The sequence below is a fragment of the Mastigoproctus giganteus genome, chromosome 11 (assembly GCF_048544385.1).
Source record: "Mastigoproctus giganteus isolate SK-2022 chromosome 11, ASM4854438v1, whole genome shotgun sequence".
NCBI classification, from domain to species: domain Eukaryota; kingdom Metazoa; phylum Arthropoda; class Arachnida; order Uropygi; family Thelyphonidae; genus Mastigoproctus; species Mastigoproctus giganteus.
The window spans coordinates 37,995,458-38,017,865 of NC_143585.1; the positions used below are offsets into that span (position 1 = coordinate 37,995,458).

A 22,408-nucleotide genomic window follows, 5' to 3' on the forward strand; every position below is an offset into this window, starting at 1 on the left:
TACATGAAATTCTCTGAGTGGAGCAGATGGGCTGCTAGCACAGCTCATGGGGTTCTGTCAGAGATGTACAGGAATTTTGCCAGCAAGGACATGGTGATTATCATGTTGTATAAGGTGGTGGTTAGACTGCATTGAGTACTGCATACAAGTATGGAAGTGTTATTTTAGGAAAGATGTGGATCTATTAGAATGGGTGCAAAGAATAGCAACAAGATTAGTTTTGGAGGCCCAAAAGAACTTAAGTCTTTCTTTCCAGAAAGACTTAAGTTCTGTCTATTGTAGCATCTGAAAACTAGGCACCAGCAAGGAGATCTGATTGAAGTATTTAATTCTTTAAATGGATGAGTAAATTAAATTCTATGATGGCATTCTTACTCTTTTTCAGATGATGCACACACACACACACACACACACACACACACACACACACACACACACACACACACACACACACACACACACACACAAAAACCACACACACACACAAGGGTAGATAAGTTTAAATTGCAAAAGGATGGTTGCAGAGTAATGTAAAAATTTGTTGAAACAAACTTTTCTCCAGTATTGTGTAAGTGGGTATTTTGAATAAATTTAAAGAAGGAATAAACAAATGTCTTAGGAGGGGATAGACAAATTAGTTTTGGCGGATGCTGTATGAACTTGCTTCCTTGCATCATTTGCCACTATTAATACTAATATGATTCAGTATTTGATTTATGTGCAAGGTATTTTAAAAAAAGGAACACTAGTAAATTACTTGCATTGTTATTATTTTTTATTTTAAAAAAATATACTCCATGTGGTTTATTAGTGTTTTCTCTTATAAAAAATACTTCATGTACTTTTTGCAATAAATTATGTGAAAAAAGTCAATTTCTTATTTTCATGTTTTCTGGTGGAAATTGATACAAATCCTATTTTAATTAACTTGAGAATATTTTAATCAAAGCAACTTGGAGATTTTTGAGAATTTTTTAATGTTATTAATTTTATGATGTATCACCATTCGATGTCATATTGTGCCAGTGAATTTTCTGTATAAGTGCACGTTCATGGGCTGTTTGTATATTGTGTGGGCTCTAGAATAACACAAGTAAAAAGCCTACTCCCTCACCTCAGATTGGCTAATCGACTCTATTGAAGAGGCCTCTATGAATCGCTCCAGTCGGATTTGGGTCAGACCTCTCCAAAATAGTGACAAGTGGTGACGCTTATACTATGATGGGGGATTTTTAAGAATTGGGAATAGATCCAAAAACATGGATATAAATTTAAAATAGTGTTTCAAAACTCTGAGGACTGCTCTTAGATATTTGAACAATGTTGGGATGCCAACATGAGTTACCATTCACCTGCGAACCTTTTAATACTATTTTGTGTGTTAACTCCCATCGATAAAACAGAACTTTTTCTGGAAATAACTGAGCTATGTTTCAATATAGGCAGCTAATTTACAAGTACCTTTTTTATGTCTTGAGAACAATTTTCTGGCCACGTACACAGTTTCATTTGGATACTTAACAGCAGTTCCCATAGTTTAAGCACCTTCGTAATGATATGCAGCTGTAAACCAAACCTAAGAAAGTGTCAGAGGGTTTATTAAAACTGAAATAATTTATTAAGTCAATGTAAAAACTATTTACAGTAAAACTGTTACATAATTTGAATAAAATTTTAAAATATGATAATAGTGATAAAATTAAATTTCTGTGGATTTGAAAGGTGACTGCCTCATTTCTCAGTTAGTAGGTTCTTTCATCTGTACCACAGTCCAAGAATTGGATAGAAACAACTACATCTCTCTGTGTTGATGCTTCCGTGGATAGTTCAGATTTGCATAGGTTGGGAACCACTTCTGATACCATTGTAAACCATAAACCATCAGAAGTGGTTCCCATCAGAAGTGTTAGAATTTCCAATAATGTGCCTCGTCTACCACTTTTAATTTCATATGATCCTCCAAACAATTTTCTGTTCTATTATATGCAATGATTTGCCAGTATAAAATTATCCTACTTCTTCCTCTGACAATATTTTCATTTCATTTCATAAATCACCCACTCTAATTATTCACTGTAATGGACTCCTTACTCCTGGACATACATAACTGTATGCAGCCTCTGCCCCAGAATCTGCATAGAGTTCCTGCAAATAGTTTTTATAATTTTAATAAATTATTTTTATTTTAATATCATCTGCTGATACATATTTGTATTTGGTTTACAGCTTTGTATTATTATGGATTTTATATCCAGTCCCTGAAGCATATTATTGAAGATGATATTTTAAACCTATTCTGCATTCTTGACCCTCAGGTTTCCCATAGTCAGTCAAATCAGAACAAAAAAACAAACAGGTAGCCTCCCTCATCACATGACTAAAGCTCCTGGGTTATATATATATAGCATTAGCATTAGCATTAGTAGAGGCATATGATGCAAGAAAGAAAGCTTATTCAGCATCAGCCAAAAAAAAAAAAAACTCCACTCCCATTTCACCCCTCCGTTCGTTCGAAATACCTGTCCAGTTGAGCTTTAAATTTGTTTAGGCTATCAACCTCAACAACAAGTGATGGAAGTCGGTTCCACCAACCAACCACCCGCTGGCCAAAGGCAAATTTCTGCACATCTATCCGACATCCGTCCTTCCTCAATTTGAATTTATGCCCCCTGAGGTGATTATTTTGAGCAAGATGAAGAATCCCATTGGCATTGAGCATGCTCAAACCATTCAAAGCCTTATACACCTCTATCAGATCACCTCACCGGTGCCTAGTCTCCAGACTCTGTAATTTGCAAAACTTAAGCCTTTCTTCGTAAGAGCAACCCTTTGTTCCATTCACTAATCTTGTTGCCCTTCTCTGTACCCGTTCCAGCAGCTCTACATCCTTCTTGAAATTAGGCCTCCAGACCTGTATACAGTACTCAAGATGTGGCCTAACCATTGCCTTATACAAGGGAATAATCACCTCCTTATCCCTGCTAGAAAAATTCCTGTATATCATTGACAAGACACCATGAGCTACTCTTGCAGCTCGTCTGCACTGCTCAGAGAACTTCATATCTGCCTGCACAATTACCCCCAGGTCCTTTTCATTCTCCACCACTGTCAGTGTAGTACCGCAGAGTTGATACGTTGCTCTGGGGTTACTGTTTCCCATATGTAGTACTTTACATTTGTCAAGGTTAAACTTCATTTGCCACCTCTCAGCCCATCTGTTCAACCTTTCCAGATCTTGTTGCAGCAGCAGCATAGTGTCAGTAGTGTCCTTAACGACCCTGCCAACCTTTGTATCATCTGCAAACTTGGACATTAAACTTGATATCCCATCATCAATATCATTCATAAACACCGAAAACAACAACGGACCCAACACTGAACCTTGAGGAACTCCACTAATAACATTAGTCCACGTTGAGCAGTGTCCATTGATTACCACTCTCTGTCTTCTGCCACTCAACCATCCCCTTATCCATAGCAGCAATTTGCCTCCAATGCCACACTGCTCCAATTTGTGCAGCAGTCTTCCATGTGCAACAGTATCAAAAGCCTTTCTAAGATCCAAATATATAATATCAAAGTTATTCCCTGCATCCAGTTCTTTTGTGACTACATCATGGTATCCAATCAAATTGGTCAGGCATGACTTCCCCTTAACAAAACCATGCTGTGTCCGAGCTATAGCTGAAGTCTTGTCTAAATGATCCTGCAGTGCTTCTTTAACTAGTGCCTCCATTAATTTTCCTGGAACAGAAGTTAAACTCACAGGTCTATAATTACTTGTGTCAGCCTTTGATCCTCCTTTGTGAATTGGGGTTACATTTGCACATCTCCAGTCTGTGGGTACCTCCCCTGAGCCCAAGAAAGCTCTCATAATTATGGCTAAGGGTTTGCTTACTTCCTTTGCTGCCTCCTTTAATATAACTGGATAGATCCCATCCACCCCAGGTGCCTTTTTTATGTTTATCCTCAACAATCTCTCCTCCACTTTCCTCTCAGTTATTACAAAATCATCCAGCTCACTGCCAGTGTTTACTTTACCTACATCATTCTCCTTCCTGAATAACTCCTCATGCGTGAATGTAGATGCAAAATACTCATTTAGATTGTTAGCCACCTGAGCAGGATCCTCAACTGTTGAACCATCAATATCCAGTGGACCAATCTGATTCATCCCTTTCCTTCTCGAGTTCAAGTATGTAAAGAACTCTTTTCTGTTTTTCTTTGCATCCTTTGCCAAGGATTTTTCGTAGTCTGCCTTTGCCTGCTTAATCTCCTTTGTGACTTGGTTACAGACCAACTTATATCTATCATAGGCTTCCATGTCACCCATTAATTTGTATGTATCCCATGCATTTTTCTTCTCTGCCACATGTCTCATTAGTTCATCTGACAACCATTTAAGCCTAAACCTTGAACAATATTTCTTAGTTGGTATGTAAAGCCTGGTAGCCTCCAAGATTAGTTCCTTGAATGCTTCCCATTTTGAGTTTGCTGTTGGTAACATCATCAGTTGGTCCCACTGTATAGAATTTAAATACTGTCTCAGACCATCATAGTCGCCTTTACGAAAACAAAAACCCTTCCCTTTACCTCTGATGGTAGTTACCTCCTTGAGTAAATCCCACTTCAACACACTGTGATCACTGCCACCTAGTGGTTCATTTATCTGCAGATTCTTAATGCATGAAGAATCACTACTGATAATCAGATCAAGAGTATTGCTCCCTCTTGTTGCCTCACGCAGAGTCACATTATTATCACATTAATATAGAATCACATTATTAGCAAATTAAAATAAAAAATACATAATTGCAAATACAAATGGTACAAGAAATATCAGAGGGGTTTACAGTTACATTATATTCAATTTTGCATTCTTTCAGTTCTTTGTATCAGAGAAAAATTTAAAAGTGATGACATTGGACATTGAGTTTTTAATTAGTTGCTTGTTGAAAATTTTTGTTTGAAGTTTTTATTATGACAGAAGCAGTCACAAGGGTCAGAAATGTTGTGAGCTTACTTACTAAACTAAATATACAGTTAATTATTAAATGTTAAATTATGATTAAACAGTGCAGTTTGGTTATTTCTTAAATTCTTTTTACAATACATGCATAATTAATACCATTAACTTCTTTTAGGCATGTTTCAGATGAAACAAATGGTGTATCTGTAAGCTGCAATCTGGAAATGGTTCAGAGGGGAGGAATTATCTTACTCTGTGATTATGTGGTAAAGTGTTATTTCATATATCTGATTTTGACTTATTTTGACATTTTATTGGAGTTGAGAAACTATTGCTCCTCAAGAATAAAATGATGTTAAATGCAGGGTAACACAAAACATGGAGCGAAACTTCTCTACTAAACTGATAATGCTTGTGACGAGATTTTATTTTATATCACTGAAATATCTTATCTGTAAAAATGCTGATTTTTGTAAGTTATATAAATGTAGCTAGTATTGTTTGATTTATGATAGATAAAATATATTTAGATATTGAGAGAAATGATTTTTTCCTATTTTTTTTAATTGGTAATGAATTTTTCTGCTATATTTACTTTTTTCACAAAAAGAATTTTGATATTTAACTGTTGATGATCCAGCTCAGGTTGCTGAAAACTGAATAGATATTTTGCTTCTACATTCACATATTAGCATTAGCACTAGTTGAGACATATGATGCAAGAAAGCAAGCAAGCTTATACAGCATCAGCCAAAAAAAATACACCCTTCCCATTTCACCCATCCGGTCACTCCAAATGTATGTCTCTAGTTCAGCCATAAATTTTTTTTATGAAAATCCCAAACACAAGAGGTATTAGAACCTATAGTACTTAGTACCGTGCTTGCAAAGGAGGTGGAGAAGATGAAAGAAGATACAGTAAACCCCCGCTATTCGCGGGGGGTTACGTTCCTGAGAAATGCCGCGAATACCGAAAACGCGAATACTGAGTTATGGCTCCCATAGTAATAAAGGGGTTCCGTTCCAAAGTTTGAAATATATAAGAAAAACTAGTCTAAAATTTTGTCTGTGTAGGTATTATATGTACCTTCATAATATGACTATGTACATAGACAGTACGTAGTGAAATGCAAGCATATGGCATCGAAATGAAAATAAGAAACAATTTAATATTAAATGTAATATTTATTAGAAATTTCAAACAAATCTTTCAAACCAGCGTCTTTGCTAGCTAAAAAACCTATCCCGCCAGTGCTATCACCAGTTTCGCTAAAGCGTTGATAAGGACTTTTGCGTTTTGAGTTTTCACGAATGATGAGTGAAGTTAACGGAATTTTATTTTGAGTTCGGTCTTCTACCCACAAATTTAAAGCCTTTTCCATTTTTTCTGATTTAACATCACGAGTTACAGAGCAAATTTTTGAAGCAATTAGCTCGTTTTCACGGACACTACGGCGGATTTTTTCTTCCGATTTCTTGATTGATCGTACCGTTGACTCATTGATTTTTATAATGTTTTGCCACTGAGGAGACACTTTCACCATTAGAAATTTTATCTAATAACTCAATTTTATTCGCTAATGTCATCACCTTCTTTGATATTTTCACATTTCTCTTGCTATTCGTAGTCATATTTTTGTAGGGGTTAGAAAGAACTTGTCCACAATAAAGTCACATTCTTCAGTTAACACACTCGAAAAAGTCTGTTTTACACTGCAAAACAGTAGATTCATTACTTTTGTAAGCATATCAATTTATAAATTTATTCAATTTATAAGCATATAAATTAAAAGCAAACGACGAAACCTTCCATAACAAGCGCATAACACATACTGAACAAGGATTAGCGAGAAACATTCACGCTCGCGATTTTGTCACCCCTCTCCCCCCACCCACTGAGCGCTGTTTTGACCGGGAAAGATAATTTTAGCCACGCCCATGTTTTTTTTTTATGGCGGAAAATATTCACGGCGCTTTAAAATCCACATTTTTTAGGTTTCATTTTATATTAAATCGGCGATCGCGAATACGCGAAACCGCGAATACAGATACCGCGAATAGCGGGGGTTTACTGTATTTGTTGATATTAGACTTGAACTTCTGTAGACTGCAATTTTCAGGAAATACATATGAAGAAAGGTTGTTCCAGAAAACGGCAGTTGAATGAATAAACAAGGAAGATGAAAAATTGGTTCTGTGAGTTTGAAGTTGGACAGTAAATGTATGTTGGCTGGTGACAAAATGTGTTCAGACTGTTTTGAAAGAGAGAACGGAAATTATAGAAGTCAGTTCAGAAGAACAGTGCCCATGGAAGTACCTGTAGAAAAGGCATGCAGCAGAAACAGTACGTCTCTGAGATAGAGAGTGGAGAGACTCTGTTAGAGATGAGTCATAATTAATCTAACTGCCCTCTTCTGAATGGAATCTAGGAGCCTGAGAGAGAGAGAGGTTTTGGGAGCACCACCCCAGATGTGAGAACAATATTCCATCGTAGAGCGGATTTGCGATTTGTACAGAGTGAACAGCTGTTAGGAAGAAAAGTAATGCTGAGAGTGAAAGAGAAAACCAAGTTTTTTAGATGCAGAGGAAGCAATATTTGTAATGTGCTTGTGCCAAGAGAGATTAGAAGTCAGGGTAATCCCCAAAAGAGATATATCATCTTGCCAGAAATCAGAGTGTCTCCAAAGATAAGCATAGGAGCAGAAGAATCCTTTTTTGCGAGATATAAGACAGGACTGAGTTTTAGAAAGAATGAAATCTACTAAGTTGTCTTTGCCCCCAGTGGAGAATTACCTGGAGATTGGCATATAAGGAATTGGTAGCAGATATTCGAGAAGTTGAAGCTGATTGAGCAGGGGAAGGTTTCTCGATCTAGAAAATATAGTGCAGTGTGCTATCATCAGCAAAACTATGGATAGGATTTCCGGTCACTGGAAAAAGGTCATTAATATACAAGAGAAAAAGAGTGGGGGAAAGAACTGAAATTTGCGGGACACCAGCATTAGTAGAGAAGTTAGAAGACAGAGAGCCATCTGCCCTCACCCTCAGTGAGCAGTCAAAGAAAAAACTGGATAACCAATTACTAAAAACAGTTGGCAAACCATAAGATGGAAGCTTGTTTAGAAGACCTTTATGCCAAATGTGATTGAAAGCCTTTGAGATGTCAATAGCAACTGTTTCACCTACCTTTTCCATTGAATTTGTCCATAAAACATACCTTTGGCAAAGAAGAAACACATTTTCGTGCTCCTGCAATTGAATCCAGGATTGCTCTGAATTGTGCATTTAAGGATCTGAAATATTGAATATATCACGTCATTGGCTTACTTAGTGAAAGGTGGGTTCATTGTCAAGCCTTACATTTTAAGTGTGAAAAAAAGTCAGGAATCATTTTATTTTACTGTGGAATATGGAAATTTCAGAAAGATTGATCAATGGTAGGAGACTTATAGTCGTGTTATGTGCATCAGAATTGTTTGGATCTAGAAATAAGTTCACAGACTAATAAATTAACAGTAGCTGCAGGCAGAGGTGGAAATGAATCTTGCACTGCTTCTATTGGAGTGAGCAGCAGCCCAGAAAGCAAGTTGCTGGGGATTTCAGGAGCTGCTGGGGCTCATGGAACAAGTAAATAGATGGGTTGTGTTAGAGTAACTAAGAGTAAGAACAGGTACATGTATACTTGCATATACACCAATGCTAGGAGTATAGTAAATAAATTTGAGAATTTGAAGTGCTGTTTAAGACATCAAAGGCAGATATTGTTGGGATATCAGAGACATAGTGTCACACAGATATAAGGAATGCAGAATTGGAATTTGGGGAATACAGTATGTCCAGAAAGGATAGGAAGGGAGGAGGGGTTACACTGTTAGTTAAGAAACACATAAAATCTAGGGAAGGTCATCCAGTTGACATAGATGGATAGTTCAATGTTGAGTCAGTTTGGTGTGACATAAACACTGGGAAAGTAAAAATGAGGGTAAGAGTTTGTTATATGCCTAATGACTCTGATGAGTACAATGAACAATTATACAGAGAAATAAAGTTGGCCAGTAAATCAGAGTGTGGGATTTTAACTTCCCAGATATTGACTGGAACTTGTGAGTTGGTCACTCGCACACTAGCAAGGCTTTTGTAGATTTAATGGATGATTGTTTTTTACAGCAGCATGTTCAGGAGGCAAATGGGGGGAGTAATACTCTTGATCTGATTATCAGTAGTGATTCTTCATGAAATAAGAATCTGTAGATAAAGGAACCACTAGGTGGCAGTGATCACAGTGTGCTGAAGTGGGATTTACTCAAAGAGGTAACTACCATCAGGGGTAAAGGGAAGAGTTTTTGCTTTTGTAAAGGCAACTATGATGGTCTGAGACAGTATTTAAATTCTATATAGTGGGACCAACTGATGATGTTACCAACAGCAAATTCAAAATGAGAAGCATTCAAAGAACTTATCTTGAAAGCTACTAGGTTTTTTGTTCCAACTAAGAAATACTGCTCTAGGTTCAGGCCCAAATAGATGTCAGATGAACTAATGAGACTAGTGGCAGAGAATAAAAATGCATGGGATGCATATAAATTATCAGGTGACTCAGAAGTCTAAGGTAGTTATAAGCTAGTCTGTAATCAAGTCACAAAGGAGGTTAGGCAAGCGAAGGCAGATTATGAGGAATCTTTGGTAAAGAATGCAAAGAAAATCAGCAGAGTTCTTTACTTATGTAAACTCTAGAAGGAAGGGGATGAATTAGATTGGTCAACTTGATATCAATGGTTCAACTGTTGATGATCCTGCTCAGGTAACTAACAAACTAAATGATTATTGTGGCAACTGAAGTATTTTGCATCTACATTCACACAGTTTTCTAGGAGGAGAGGGCCAGATGTTAATCAAACTCTAACATGGAGTTAAATGATATTGAAATAACTTTTGAGCAAAGTGGAAGAGAAATCGTTGAAGTTAAACATAAGAAAGGCAGCTGGGGTGGATGGGGTCTATCCAGTTATATTAAAGGATGTGGCAAAGGAAGTAAGCAAACCCTTATCCATAATTATGAGAGCATCCTTGGACTCAGGGGAAGTCCACACAGGCTGGAGATGTGCAAATGTATCTCCAATTCACAAAGGGGAATCAAAGGGTGACAAGTAATTTCAGACCTGTTAATTTGACTTCTGTTCCAGACAAAATAATGGAGTCACTGGTTAAAGAAGCATTGCAGGATCATCTAGACATGACTGCAGTAATAATTCAAACACCATGGGTTTGTTAAGGGGAAGTCTTGTCTGACCAATTTGATTGGATACTATGATGTGGTCACAAAAGAGCTGGATGCAAAAAATAATTTTGAAATCATATACTTGGATTTCAGGAAAGCTTTTGATAATGTTGCCCATGGAAGACTATGTACAAATTGGAACAGTGTGGTATTAAAGGCAAGTTGCTACAATGGATGAAAGGATGGTTGAGTGGGAGAAGACAGAGAGTGGTAAATCAATGGACACAGCTCTTCATGGACTAATGTTATTACTGGTTGCCCCCAGGGTTCAGTGTTGGACCCTTTGTTGTTTTGTATATTTATTAATGATATTCATGAAGGTATATCAAGCTTAATGTCGAAATTTGTAGATGGTTTACAAAGGTTGGCAAGGTTGTTTATAACAGTATGCTTCTGCAACAGGAACTGGAAAAGTTGGGCAGATGGGCTTAGAAGTGGCAACTGAAGTTTAACATTGATAAATGCAAAGTACTGCATATGGGTCGCAGTAACCCCAGAGTGATGTAGCGACTGGGTGATGTTACACTAGGATATTGGAGAATGAAAGAGACCTGGGGTAATTGTGCAATCAGATATGAAGTTTTCTGACAGTGCAAACATGCAGCCAGAGTGGGTCATGGCATATATCAATGCCATGACCCACTCTGGATCATAGTTTGTCAATGATATATAAGACCAGAGTGGGTCCTATATATCATTGACAAAACCCTAGTGGTTTTGTCAATGATATACAGGAATTTTGCGATCAGGAGTGATTATTCCTTTGTATAAGTCAATGGTCAAGCCAAACCTTGAGTACTATGTACAGGTCTGGAGGCCTCATTTTAGGAAGGATGTAGAGTTGCTTGAGCTAGTACAGAAATGGGCAACAAGGTTGGTGAGGGGAACGAACAGGTGGTCCTACCAAGAAATGCTTAAGTTCTGCAAATTTAAGCATCTAGAGACTAGATACCTGCGAGGCAATCTGATTGAGGTGTATAAGGCCTTGAATGGATTGAGCAGGCTCGATGCTGATAGAATTCTTTCTCTTGCTCAGATTATAAACCTGAGAGGGTATAGATTCAAATTGAGGAAAGACAGTTATCGAATAGATGTACGGAATTTTCCTTTAGTCAGCGGGTAGTCGATTGCTGGAACAAACTTCCATCTGTTGTTGTGGAAGTTGATAGCTTAATTAAATTCAAGGCTGCACTAGACAAACATTTAGAATGGGTAGGTGGGTGAAATGGGAATTTTTTTTTTTTTTTTTTTTTTGCTGATGCTCTATAAGCTTGCATCTTATGTCTCTGCTAATGCTAATAATATCACGAGAAGCTAAAGGAAAACAGGTACTCTTGCTGCATGTAGATTTGACTCCATCCAATTCGACTTTGCCATTCTCATTTAAGGGATGGCAGTTTCCTATTTGGCTGGCTTTAGCGATGATATAAATAAAAGTCAAGGGTAAATGTTTGATTTAGTCGTTTGCTAACCGTGTATTTAGTCACGTTCAGTTGTATCTTGGGTCAGATCATTCCAGTATGTTAAGTTAAGGTTACCAGAAGGGCACAAGAATATGAAAAATGCCATTTTAAAAGAAGTATTATAGATGTTATGTGTTTGTTATTTGGTTTTTAGGAGCATTAGCAACTAAGGCCATATTGCTCCGGGATATGTGGTGGCCATTCCCTGACCTTTCCACATCCTCCGTATTTGGTGGTGACGGGCTCGAACCCCGGTCTAATCAAGAAGCGTGTGCTACACACTGCTGCTCCTTCCCAACTGGCTACGGAGGCGCCAGTATTATAGAAATATACTACATTTTGTATGTGTGAAGTTGTTACGCAACATGCACATTTTGAATAATCGGAAAGATGGTGAAACAAAAAAAAATTTATAAGTTTCCTTAGATACAAGAAATGAGAGGATTTGGCACTTACTGGCTTACCTGCTCATGATAAAGCATGGACGCCATTTGTTTAGGACAGCTAGAGAAAAAATCTGCTACCAATTGCAAAATTTTCTCAATACAGGTAGCACAGTTAGTATACTTAGATTTCAGAAAAGCTTTAGATACTACTGCCCATAAAAGACTGCTATACAAATTGGAGCAGTATGGCATTGAGAGCAAGATAATACTATGGGTAAAGAAATGATCGAGTGGGAGAAGACAGAGTGGTTATCGGCGGCCACTGCTCTTTGTAAACTAATGTTATTACGGGAGCTCCTAGGGTTCTGTGATGGGCCCATTGTTGTATTCTGTATTTTTTATGATATTGATGAAGGTGTATCAGGCTAATGTCTAAGTTCGAAGATGATATAAAGATTAGCAGGATTGTTAACAACAGTAATAAAGTTATGCTACTGCAACAAGATCTAGAAAAAATTAGGCAAGTGGACTAAGAAATGGCAATTAAAGTTTAAAATTGACAAATGTGAGATACTGCATACAGGTAGCAGAGGATAGCAGTAATCCCAAATTAACATACCAACTGTGTAGTACTATATTCAGGATATTGGAAAGTGGAAAAGACCTAGGGGTCGGATATAAATTCTCTGTGTAGTGTAGACAAGTTGCCAGGACAGCCCATGGGGTTTTGTCAATGATATACAGGAATTTTCTTAGCAAGAATAAGGAGGTGATTATTCCATTGTGTAAGGTAATGATTGGGCCACACCTTGAATACTGCATACAAGTCTGGAGGCTTCATTTTATGAAGGTTGCAGAGTTACTAGAATGGTTGCAGAGAAAGGTGACAAGCTTAATGAGGGAAACAAAGGGGTGCCCTTACCAAGAAAGGCCATGTTGTACAAATTGCAGCATCTAGAGACTAGGCACCTGGAAGATGATATGATGAAGCCTTTGAATGGATTGAGTAAGCTCTATGCTGATGTGATTCTTTCTCTTGCTCAGACTGCACACATGGGCCGACCAGGCTAGCCAGGTGGGTAAAGTGCCTGCCTGGCAACCCAAAGGGCGCGGGTTCAAATCTCGCCTCGGGCTTTGATCAGAGTAAAATGCAAAAACTTTGGGAGGTGCATCATGGCCACAGAAGCCGATGTGCCAACAACTAACAAAAAAAAAAACTACACACATGGGCGGGGCCATAAGTTCAAATTGAGGAAGAGTGATTGCAGAATAGATGTACAGAATTTTGCCTTCGGCCAGTGGGTGATTGATTGCTGAAAAAATTTCCATCTGTTGTTGTGGAAGTGAATAGTTTGAATAGTCAAGGAAAAACTAAACAAACTATGCGAGAGGATGTATAGGTGAAATGGGATTTGTGAGGGGGGGGGGATTTGCTGTAGTAAGCTAGCTTACTTGTTTCATTTGCAACTACTAATACTAATAACTATATGTGCCAAAAAATATATCATTGCTCCACAAATTTCACCAGTCAGAGGGCAAAGAAAATGGCCTGTAATATTTAATAATGCAGAGCTTAAAAATTTATTCTTGATTCTGATACTGTATTGCAAAATAAGATCAGAAACATCATTAATAAAAAATAGCATTATCTAAAAAATATTTTTTAGGTAACAAGGACCTTTCAGCTACAATTTCATGTTTCACGGAAAAAATATTAATGTAAAAACTCTTTTTTTTCCTTTTAATCCTACAGCAAATGTGTTAAAAAAAATCATGGCATATTTTAAAGTGGAAAAAATTAAAAAATTATTCTTAATTCTGATACCATATTTCAAAATTAAGATCAGAAAACATAATTGATAAAAACAGTCTTGTTATACAAAAAAAAATTATTTCTCCGATTACCATAAGGTCAGATTTCATGGTTATGAAGTGGGTAAAACAGATTCATCAAAAAACAAATTAACACATAGGACACATTGCTCTCTTTTGGCACATTTGCACATTGATAGGACACACGTGAACAGGCGAAGTTTTTACGGCTCCAGCTAATAAAGAAACTTTCTTAAATTTTTGCTGTTTTATTGACTTAAATTGGCATATTAATTTATTTTCTAGAGTTTCTTTATATTCCTAGTAACAATACTTTAGTTTAATTTGAACTTTGATAGAGATTTTGTAGGTTATTACTTAGTATCGGTAAGTTTTGCAGCTCCCGCGTACACTTTTCTTAATTATATTTAGCTGATTTATTGACTTAATTGTTAGATTAAATTGTTTTCTATAAGTAGCTTATAGACCTTGTGAAGCTCCGTGGTTTATTTTGAATTTAGATAGGGCAATTTTGAAAGTAATTAATACCTCGTGTCTGTAGATTTACCGTCCGTAACTTTCTGCCATTGTTATACGATACATGTACCCCGAACTAGATAGCGTAAGGTTTAAAGGAAAATTAAATTAATCAGTAAATTTAATCTTATTAAATTTCATTGTCAATTAAATTGTACTTTTTTAACTAAATACATATAATGACCTAGTTTTTACAAACGTAACCTTATAAATTAATACATATAACTTGACAGGAGATAAGAAAGTCATATAACGTAACTAGAAGATAATATTTGATACTGAAATACATATACAGGATGTCTCAAAAATACACAGCATAACTTCAGGAATGAGTTCCTCATATGTAGACAATAAAAATATTTTATACCAACATAGTTCCGGAAATGCTTGATTTCCGAGTTTTGAAGGTCTGTCTATGCCACTTAACTGTTCACATCACCTTATAGTAATTGTTCAAAATGTCCACCTTCTGCCTGAATACAGGCTTCACATCTACGTCTCATGGACTTGCGAAAACGATGCCAAATTCCTGGCATATTTCATATTGTCTCAATCTGCCACAATTCGATTGTGGAGAGTTCCCACATCAGCTACCGGAGTCGAATACACCAATGACTTTAAATGGTATTCTGCATGTGCTGATTCCTGGAGTGACATGCACAACATTCAAAATCTGCTCCTCTACTTCAGGAGTCGTAGATTTTGGTCGTCCTGTGTCGGCAGTACGAAGTGTAAAGGTCCCATGTTCACAAAAGCAGCGATGGATACCTTCAAACATTTTCCTGTCTGGACACCTTTGTTCTGGGAACCTTTTGTGGTACAAACGACGAGCCTCCAGAGCATTGCCATCCGCCAAACCTTCGATAAAGTGCATATCAGCTTGCTCCTGATTTCAGTACATGGTCGGAATGGAAAACCAGATTCTGTCAGTACCTTGTGATGAAGGAAATCACCTGCTCGAGACAAGGCATTCCAGTTAATAACTCGAGAACCAAGCATTCAAGAAACTTTCTGGAAAACAACACGCCTGATTTCTTGGACGACATGCCACTGATCATTCGTCAACAAGCACAATTCATGCATGATGGCTCTCCTGCACATTTCAGCCACCTAGCCTGCAATTACCTGAATTGAAGGTTTCCTGGTCAGTGGATAGGTAGAGGTGGACCAACTGCCTGGCCTCCACGCTCACTGATTTAAACACACTAGATTTCTTCTTGTGGGGCCATTTAAAGTCATTGGTGTATTCGACTCCAGTAGCTGATGTGGAAACTCTCCACAGGTTGTGAGACATTACGAAACATACCAGAAATTTGGCATCGTCTTTGCGAGTCCATGAGACGTCGATGTGAGGCCTGTATTCAGGCAGAAGGTGGACGTTTTGAACAATTACTATAAGGTGATGTGAACGGTTAAGTGTCATAGACAGATCTTCAAAACTCGGAAACCAAGCATTTCCGGAACTATGTTGATATAAAATATTTTTATTGTCTACATATGAGGAACTCATTCCTGAAGTTATGCCATGTATTTTTGGGACACCCTGTATAGTATTATAACTGCATTGGGATATAAGTTTAGGGTTATATTTTGTATTGGAATTTTATTTGAAATTGAATAGAAATCGTGACTCAGAGCAGCAAAACAAAAGACTCAAACTAATGGGAGTTCTGTGCCTCAGGGGAGAACCGAGGGGGACGGTTGTCCTGTGAATCACAGCCTTTTGATATGCACTGCTTGTTTGATGTTTGTGGACAATCAGGAATGGGACATGATATTGCCAAGGGGAGTGTCTTTGTGTGTGCGCAATGTAAGGAATGTGAGGAAATTAGGTGCCAACTCAGCGTTGTTTTGGGCCTATAGTGGAGCTTGAAGGACAGGATGGATGCCCTCGAAGGATTTAAATTGAGGGGCCCATCAAGCTCTCAGCTGCCCACATCAATGCCAGAGCTTTCACTTGAACATCACACAACACAGTGGCAACCCCCAAGGCAGAATGCATTGGTCCCAAAGGAACTAATTGTTGTCAGGGAAACGGGGAACATATTGTGCAAAAAGGATAGGTGGAACAGGACCAGGGTATGTCTGAAGTTGATGATGTTGTAGAGCAGATATCATCTTTTAAGGGCACAAAGGGTGATATTGTTGTACACGTTTGGCACTAATGATATTAAGAGTAGGAGACCGGCAGAATAACTTAACAAATACAGGTCACTGTTGAAAAAAAGCCGTGAATTAGGGGTGAATTTGAAAGTGTCTGCAATTCTGCCCAGACACGATAGGAGGGAATACATGATGAGAGCCTTGTCAATCAATTCGGCCCTGGAAAGATTGTGCAAGGCTCAGGGGTTAAAATTTTTTTCAGCCTGGTCTGTACTTGTTAACAGGAGAGACTGCTTCTACAGGGATGGGATACATTTAAATAGAAAGGGTGCAAGAATATTTGCTGATGCTATCGAGGCAGTTGGGTGGGTCGGAAAACTGATAGTTTGGGGGGATACAAGGATTAATAGATTAACAGTAGCCACTGGCAGAGGTGAAAGTGATTCTTGCACTGTTTCTATTGGAATGAGCAGCAGCCTGAAAAACAAGATGCTTCAGAGACTGCCGGGAGTCATTGTGGTACAAGTAAACACATGGGTTGTGTTAGGGTAGCTAAGAATAGGAACAAGTGCATGTATACTTGCATGTACACCAATGCTAGGAGTTTGGTAAATAAATTTGATGAATTTGAGGTATTGCTCAAAACATCAAAGGCAGATATTGTTGTGATATTAGAGACATGGTGTCACACAGATATAAGGAATGCAGAATTGGAATTTGGGGAGTACAACATCTACAGAAAGGATAGACAGGATAGGAAGGGAGGAGGGGTTATGCTATTAGTTAAGAAACACATAAAATCTAAGGAAGTGCATCCAATTGGGGCCCCGAGTGCCAAGCGTTTCTAGTGATCAGGCGATATCTCTGCAATTATAAAGCGATTTCTAAAGTGATAGTGATACACATTTATATAGTTGCTGAAAAGTACCAGCACAAAGAATCCTAAGAAAGGAAAGACACCTTTCTTTTATTTATTTTCTAGTTCTACTAACTACTAATCAACTTCCGCTCCTGCCTCCCCGTGGCGGGGCCGGAAACCTGGGAGGAAAAGCTCTTACTCCCAGGGCTAAAAGGAGCAAACATGAATGATCCAAATATCACAACCACAGATCCCAAAGATCCGACTCCTTTGAGTCGGAAAAATGAGGATAATGAGACAAATGTTACCAAAAGACAAAAAAAGGACATAACATAGCTTCATGCACCTACCTTTCTAGTCCTTCATTCAACATCAGAATAGCCATTGGGAAAACTGTCGCCATTTGTAATCCAAAAATGTCTAGAAATTGTAGCTGGAACACCAAAAAATGTCAAGAGACTGAAATCAGGCGACATTTTAGTCGAGACAGCCAGTGCCAAACATGCAGAAAGACTGCTTCAGATGAGAACTTTTGGAGGGATACCAGTAACAGTCTCTCCCCATAACAACCTAAATACATCAAAAGGAGTAATTTCTGAATGGGACCTTATTAGTGTCTCAGAAGAAGAAATTAAAAATGAGCTAGAAGATCAAGGTGTCATTGCTGTGAGAAGGATTTATGTTACTAGAGATGGTATACTTACTCCAACTAGAAATTTGATACTGACCTGTAACACTCCCAAACCACCTACATCGGTAAAGGCCGGATATCTAAATTGTAACATCAGACCATACATTTCAAATCCTCTCCGCTGCTTTAAATGCCAAAAGTATGGTCATTCACAAATGGCATGCCGTGGAGTTCCTATCTGTTCCAACTGTGGATCTCAAGATCATACCAATCAGAACTGTCCAGCCGAGCAACCGAAGTGTCCAAATTGTAAGGGGGATCATTCCGCCTATTCTAAGAACTGCGAATTCTGGAAAAGAGAAAAGCAGATTCAACGATATAAAGTAGAACACTCCGTCACATACCAAGAAGCTAAGAGTACTGTACTGCCGACTACTTTAAACAGACCTTCCTATGCACAGGTCATAAAGACTCGGCGTACAATAGAGGCGCAAACAGATTTCACGATTCCCCCAAAGAAGTCTATTTCGGATTGGGCACAAGGTCTACTTATCACATCCCAGCCAAAACAAAAAGAGAAAGTCACAAACACACCACTATCTGTACCTCCAAATGCAAAACACTCAGAAACAAAAGCCACAGAAAAACGTAATATCATAAGCCAGAAGCCAACGGAACAAATGGATACAGAATTGACCAATCAAGCAGAGGAATCAGTACTAGAGATTTTTGCGGAAGAAGAGATGGATACCGGCAAACCATATTTTCCAAAGGAAAAACATAAACTTGAAAAGCTTAAAGCAACAGCTAAGAAACAGTCTGACACTTTCTCCAAAACCAAATAATGGGGATTATAATCCAATGGAACTGCAGAGGTTTCCACAATAATATACATGATATATATAATCTGATTGCACAGCATACCCCGCTGTGTCTTTGCCTGCAAGAAACATGTCTCAGACCTCAAGACTCTCCCACAGTAAAGAACTATATCACATACCGTAAAGACAGAGTAACAGGCGGCACAACCCATGGTGGTGGTGTGGCAATTTTGGTAAATTCACACATTCCTTCCCAAGTTCTTCCACTAAACACAACCCTTGAGGCGGTTGCAGTATGCATAGCCATTAAATCTCTCATAACCATTATAACAATTTATGTTCCCCCAAACCAAGAATTACAACAACAAGACTTAGAAGATATATTAACTCAGTTACTTCCACCCTTCTGTATACTGGGAGACCTCAACGGATACAGTTCTATGTGGGGAAACACAGCCGTAGACCGGAGAGGAAAACAGATCGAAAAATGGATAGAACAGAATGACTTAACCCTGTTGAATGATGGCACACATACATACATACACGCATCTTCCATCGGGAAACAGCACAGCTATCGACCTATCATTATGCTCTCCAACATTATTTCCAATACTTGATTGGTCTGTACACAGAGATCCTCTCAGCAGCAATCACTATCCAATAATCATTTCCATGATATCAGGAACCACATGTCAGTCACGTAGAAATCCCAAATGGAAAGTAAATGAAGCGGATTGGGAAAAGTATAAATCCATTGTAAAATTAGATGCAGATATTATCAAGCAAAAACCGTTAGATGCAGCAGTACAATATGTAACAAATAAACTAATCCAAGCTGCTGAGCAGACTATTCCAAAAACATCACCACACCTTCCAACACATCCAAAACCATGGTGGAATGAAGAATGTTCACACGCTAAAAGAGAGAGAAATAAAACCTGGAATAATTTCTGAAGATGTCCCACTACAGAGAACCTAGTATTATTCAAAAAGGCACGAGCGCGAGCCAGGTATGTTAGAAGAGCCAGTAGCAAAGCATCCTGGATAAAATTTGCATCCACTTTAACAAGTTCCACACCATCTCAAACTGTCTGGAATAAAATCAGCAAAATGAATGGCAGATACCAGATTAATCCACCTCCAATCCTAAACTGGAATGGACAAATCACCGCACAGCCTTCAGAAATAGCCAATGCACTGGGCGAAACCTTTGCCAAAACATCAGCAACCACATCATATACTCCTAATTTTCAAACATACAAGGCAAGAATAGAAAAACACAAACTGAATTTTTCCACCCACAAGAAATGACGAACAGTACAACCTTCCGTTAACTTTCCATGAATTAAAAACAGCTCTGTCGCAGACAAAGCAAAGCGCTGTAGGACCAGACCAAATTCACTACATGATGATAAAGGAACTTGACCACCAATCCCAAATGGCATTACTTGAACTGTTCAACAAAATCTTTCTAGAAAACCAGTTTCCAGATAGTTGGCATCATGCAATAATTCTGGCCTTCCCAAAACCGGGAAAGGATCTTTTTAATCCACGCAACTACCGTCCAATTGCTTTAACAAGTTGCCTAGGCAAAGTTATGGAAAAAATCATCAACGCTCGTTTAATGTGGTATTTGAACAGTAATAATCTTCTTGACTCGGCACAGCATGGTTTCAGGAAAAATCGCTCAACACTAGACCTACTTATAAAATTAGAAAACAGTATACGGAATGCCTTCATCCGAAAGGAACATCACGTCATGATCTGCTTTGATATAGAAAAAGCTTACGATATGGCATGGCGTTATGGAATCCTTCAAAACCTATACCTCCTTGGTTTACGTGGACATCTTCCTAAATATATCCAAAATTTCTTGCAACACAGGACATTCCAAGTTAGGCTGCAGACAATCCCTTCAAAGGTTTTCATCCAAGAAGAAGGAGTGCCTCAGGGGTCTGTGCTTAGCACAACCCTGTTCGCTATTAAAATAAATACAATAACCGAGCAAATTCCAAGAATCGTTGACGCAGCTTTATACTTTGACGATTTCAGCATTTCCTATCACTCTCAGAATATGCGAAGTACAGAACGGCAGCTACAAGGAACAATAAACAAAATAAGCAAATGGGCTCAAACAAATGGCTTCCGGATTTCCACACAAAAAACTGCGTTTATACACTTCTGTAGAAAGCAAAACCTACACCCTGATCCTGAATTGAAACTTGACGGACATATTATCCCAGTAGTACCAATTATAAGATTCTTAGGACTCCTTTTGGATAAGAAACTAACATTCCTTGATCACATTAAACAACTCAGGCTTTCTTGCTTAAAGAAATTAAACATTCTCAAAGTTCTTTCTGCAACAACTTGGGGAGCAGATCGATATACACTTCTCAAACTTTATCGATCTATAGTTCGTGCCAAACTAGATTATGGAGCAGCTGTTTACGACTCGGCTAAACCAAGTGCTTTGAGATGGTTAGACCCCCATACACCACAGTGCACTCCATATAGCACTCGGCGCTTTTCGAACTTCACCTGTACAAAGCCTTTATGCAGAAACCCATGAACCTTCATTAGAGCTTAGATGACAGAACTTGTTATTGCACTATGCCGTCAAGATAAAATCTATCAGTGATCATCCAAATAGAGATTTTCTGTTTTCATATAACTGGGAAAACATATACCAAGCCCATTCACGGATGAATCGACCTGCCAACATCTGTCTGAAAGATTTACTACTAAGCCGAGAGCTTGATTATGACAACGTAGCTACTGCAATTGCACAGACCATTCCACCATGGTGCATAGTTCAACCCATATATGATATGTATTTTCAAACCTGGGGGAAAAACACTCTATCCAGAAAAAACTACCAGCAGTTATATGCAGCATACAAAGAACAATATCCACATCACACTTTCATATATACAGATGGGTCTAAATCAGAGACTTGTGTAGGAGCTGCAATTCATTTTGAGGATCGTACCTTCATCCAACAACTCCCAAAAGAATGCAGTATTTTTACTGCTGAATTACAAGCCATTTCAATGGCTATAAACCAAATCAAACATAAACAGATAGCAAACAGCATTATTTTCACGGACTCGTTTAGCTCTGTTACTGCCTTGCAGAACGCAAATACCAAAGGACACCCAATCCTACAACATATCCAATTTTCAGTATCAAAGGTATTACAAAGAAATCACAATATCAGATTCTGCTGGATTCCAGGCCACACAGGAATAACTGGAAACGAAAGAGCAGACAAAGCAGCAAAAGAAGCTTCCACATCTGATTATGCCTTTCATACAATGCCATATACAGATTACAAGTCCTTGATCCACCAAAGCAGTATAAAACAATGGGAAAAACACTGGCTAGATCAGACTAACAACAAACTTCGCCTAAAAGAAACACTTCGACCATGGTCTACTAGCTTCCGATCGAATAGACAGGAAGAAGTGATCCTCACTCAATTGCGAATCGGGCATACACATATGACTCACTGTTACCTACTCGGAGGTGAAGACCCCGCTCAGTGCC

The 22,408-nt window shown here is 38.2% G+C and overlaps 1 protein-coding gene across 1 annotated transcript in view; it reads left to right on the forward strand.

Moving 5' to 3' along the window:
- The window catches only part of htt (huntingtin), a 688,215-nt gene that overhangs the window by 419,433 nt on the left and 246,374 nt on the right, over positions 1–22,408 (forward strand). Inside the window, exon 33 of the mRNA XM_090385445.1 lies at positions 5,145–5,235. Within this exon, the coding sequence (XP_090241571.1) occupies positions 5,145–5,235 (91 nt within the window). The remainder of the gene's footprint in view (positions 1–5,144; positions 5,236–22,408) is intronic.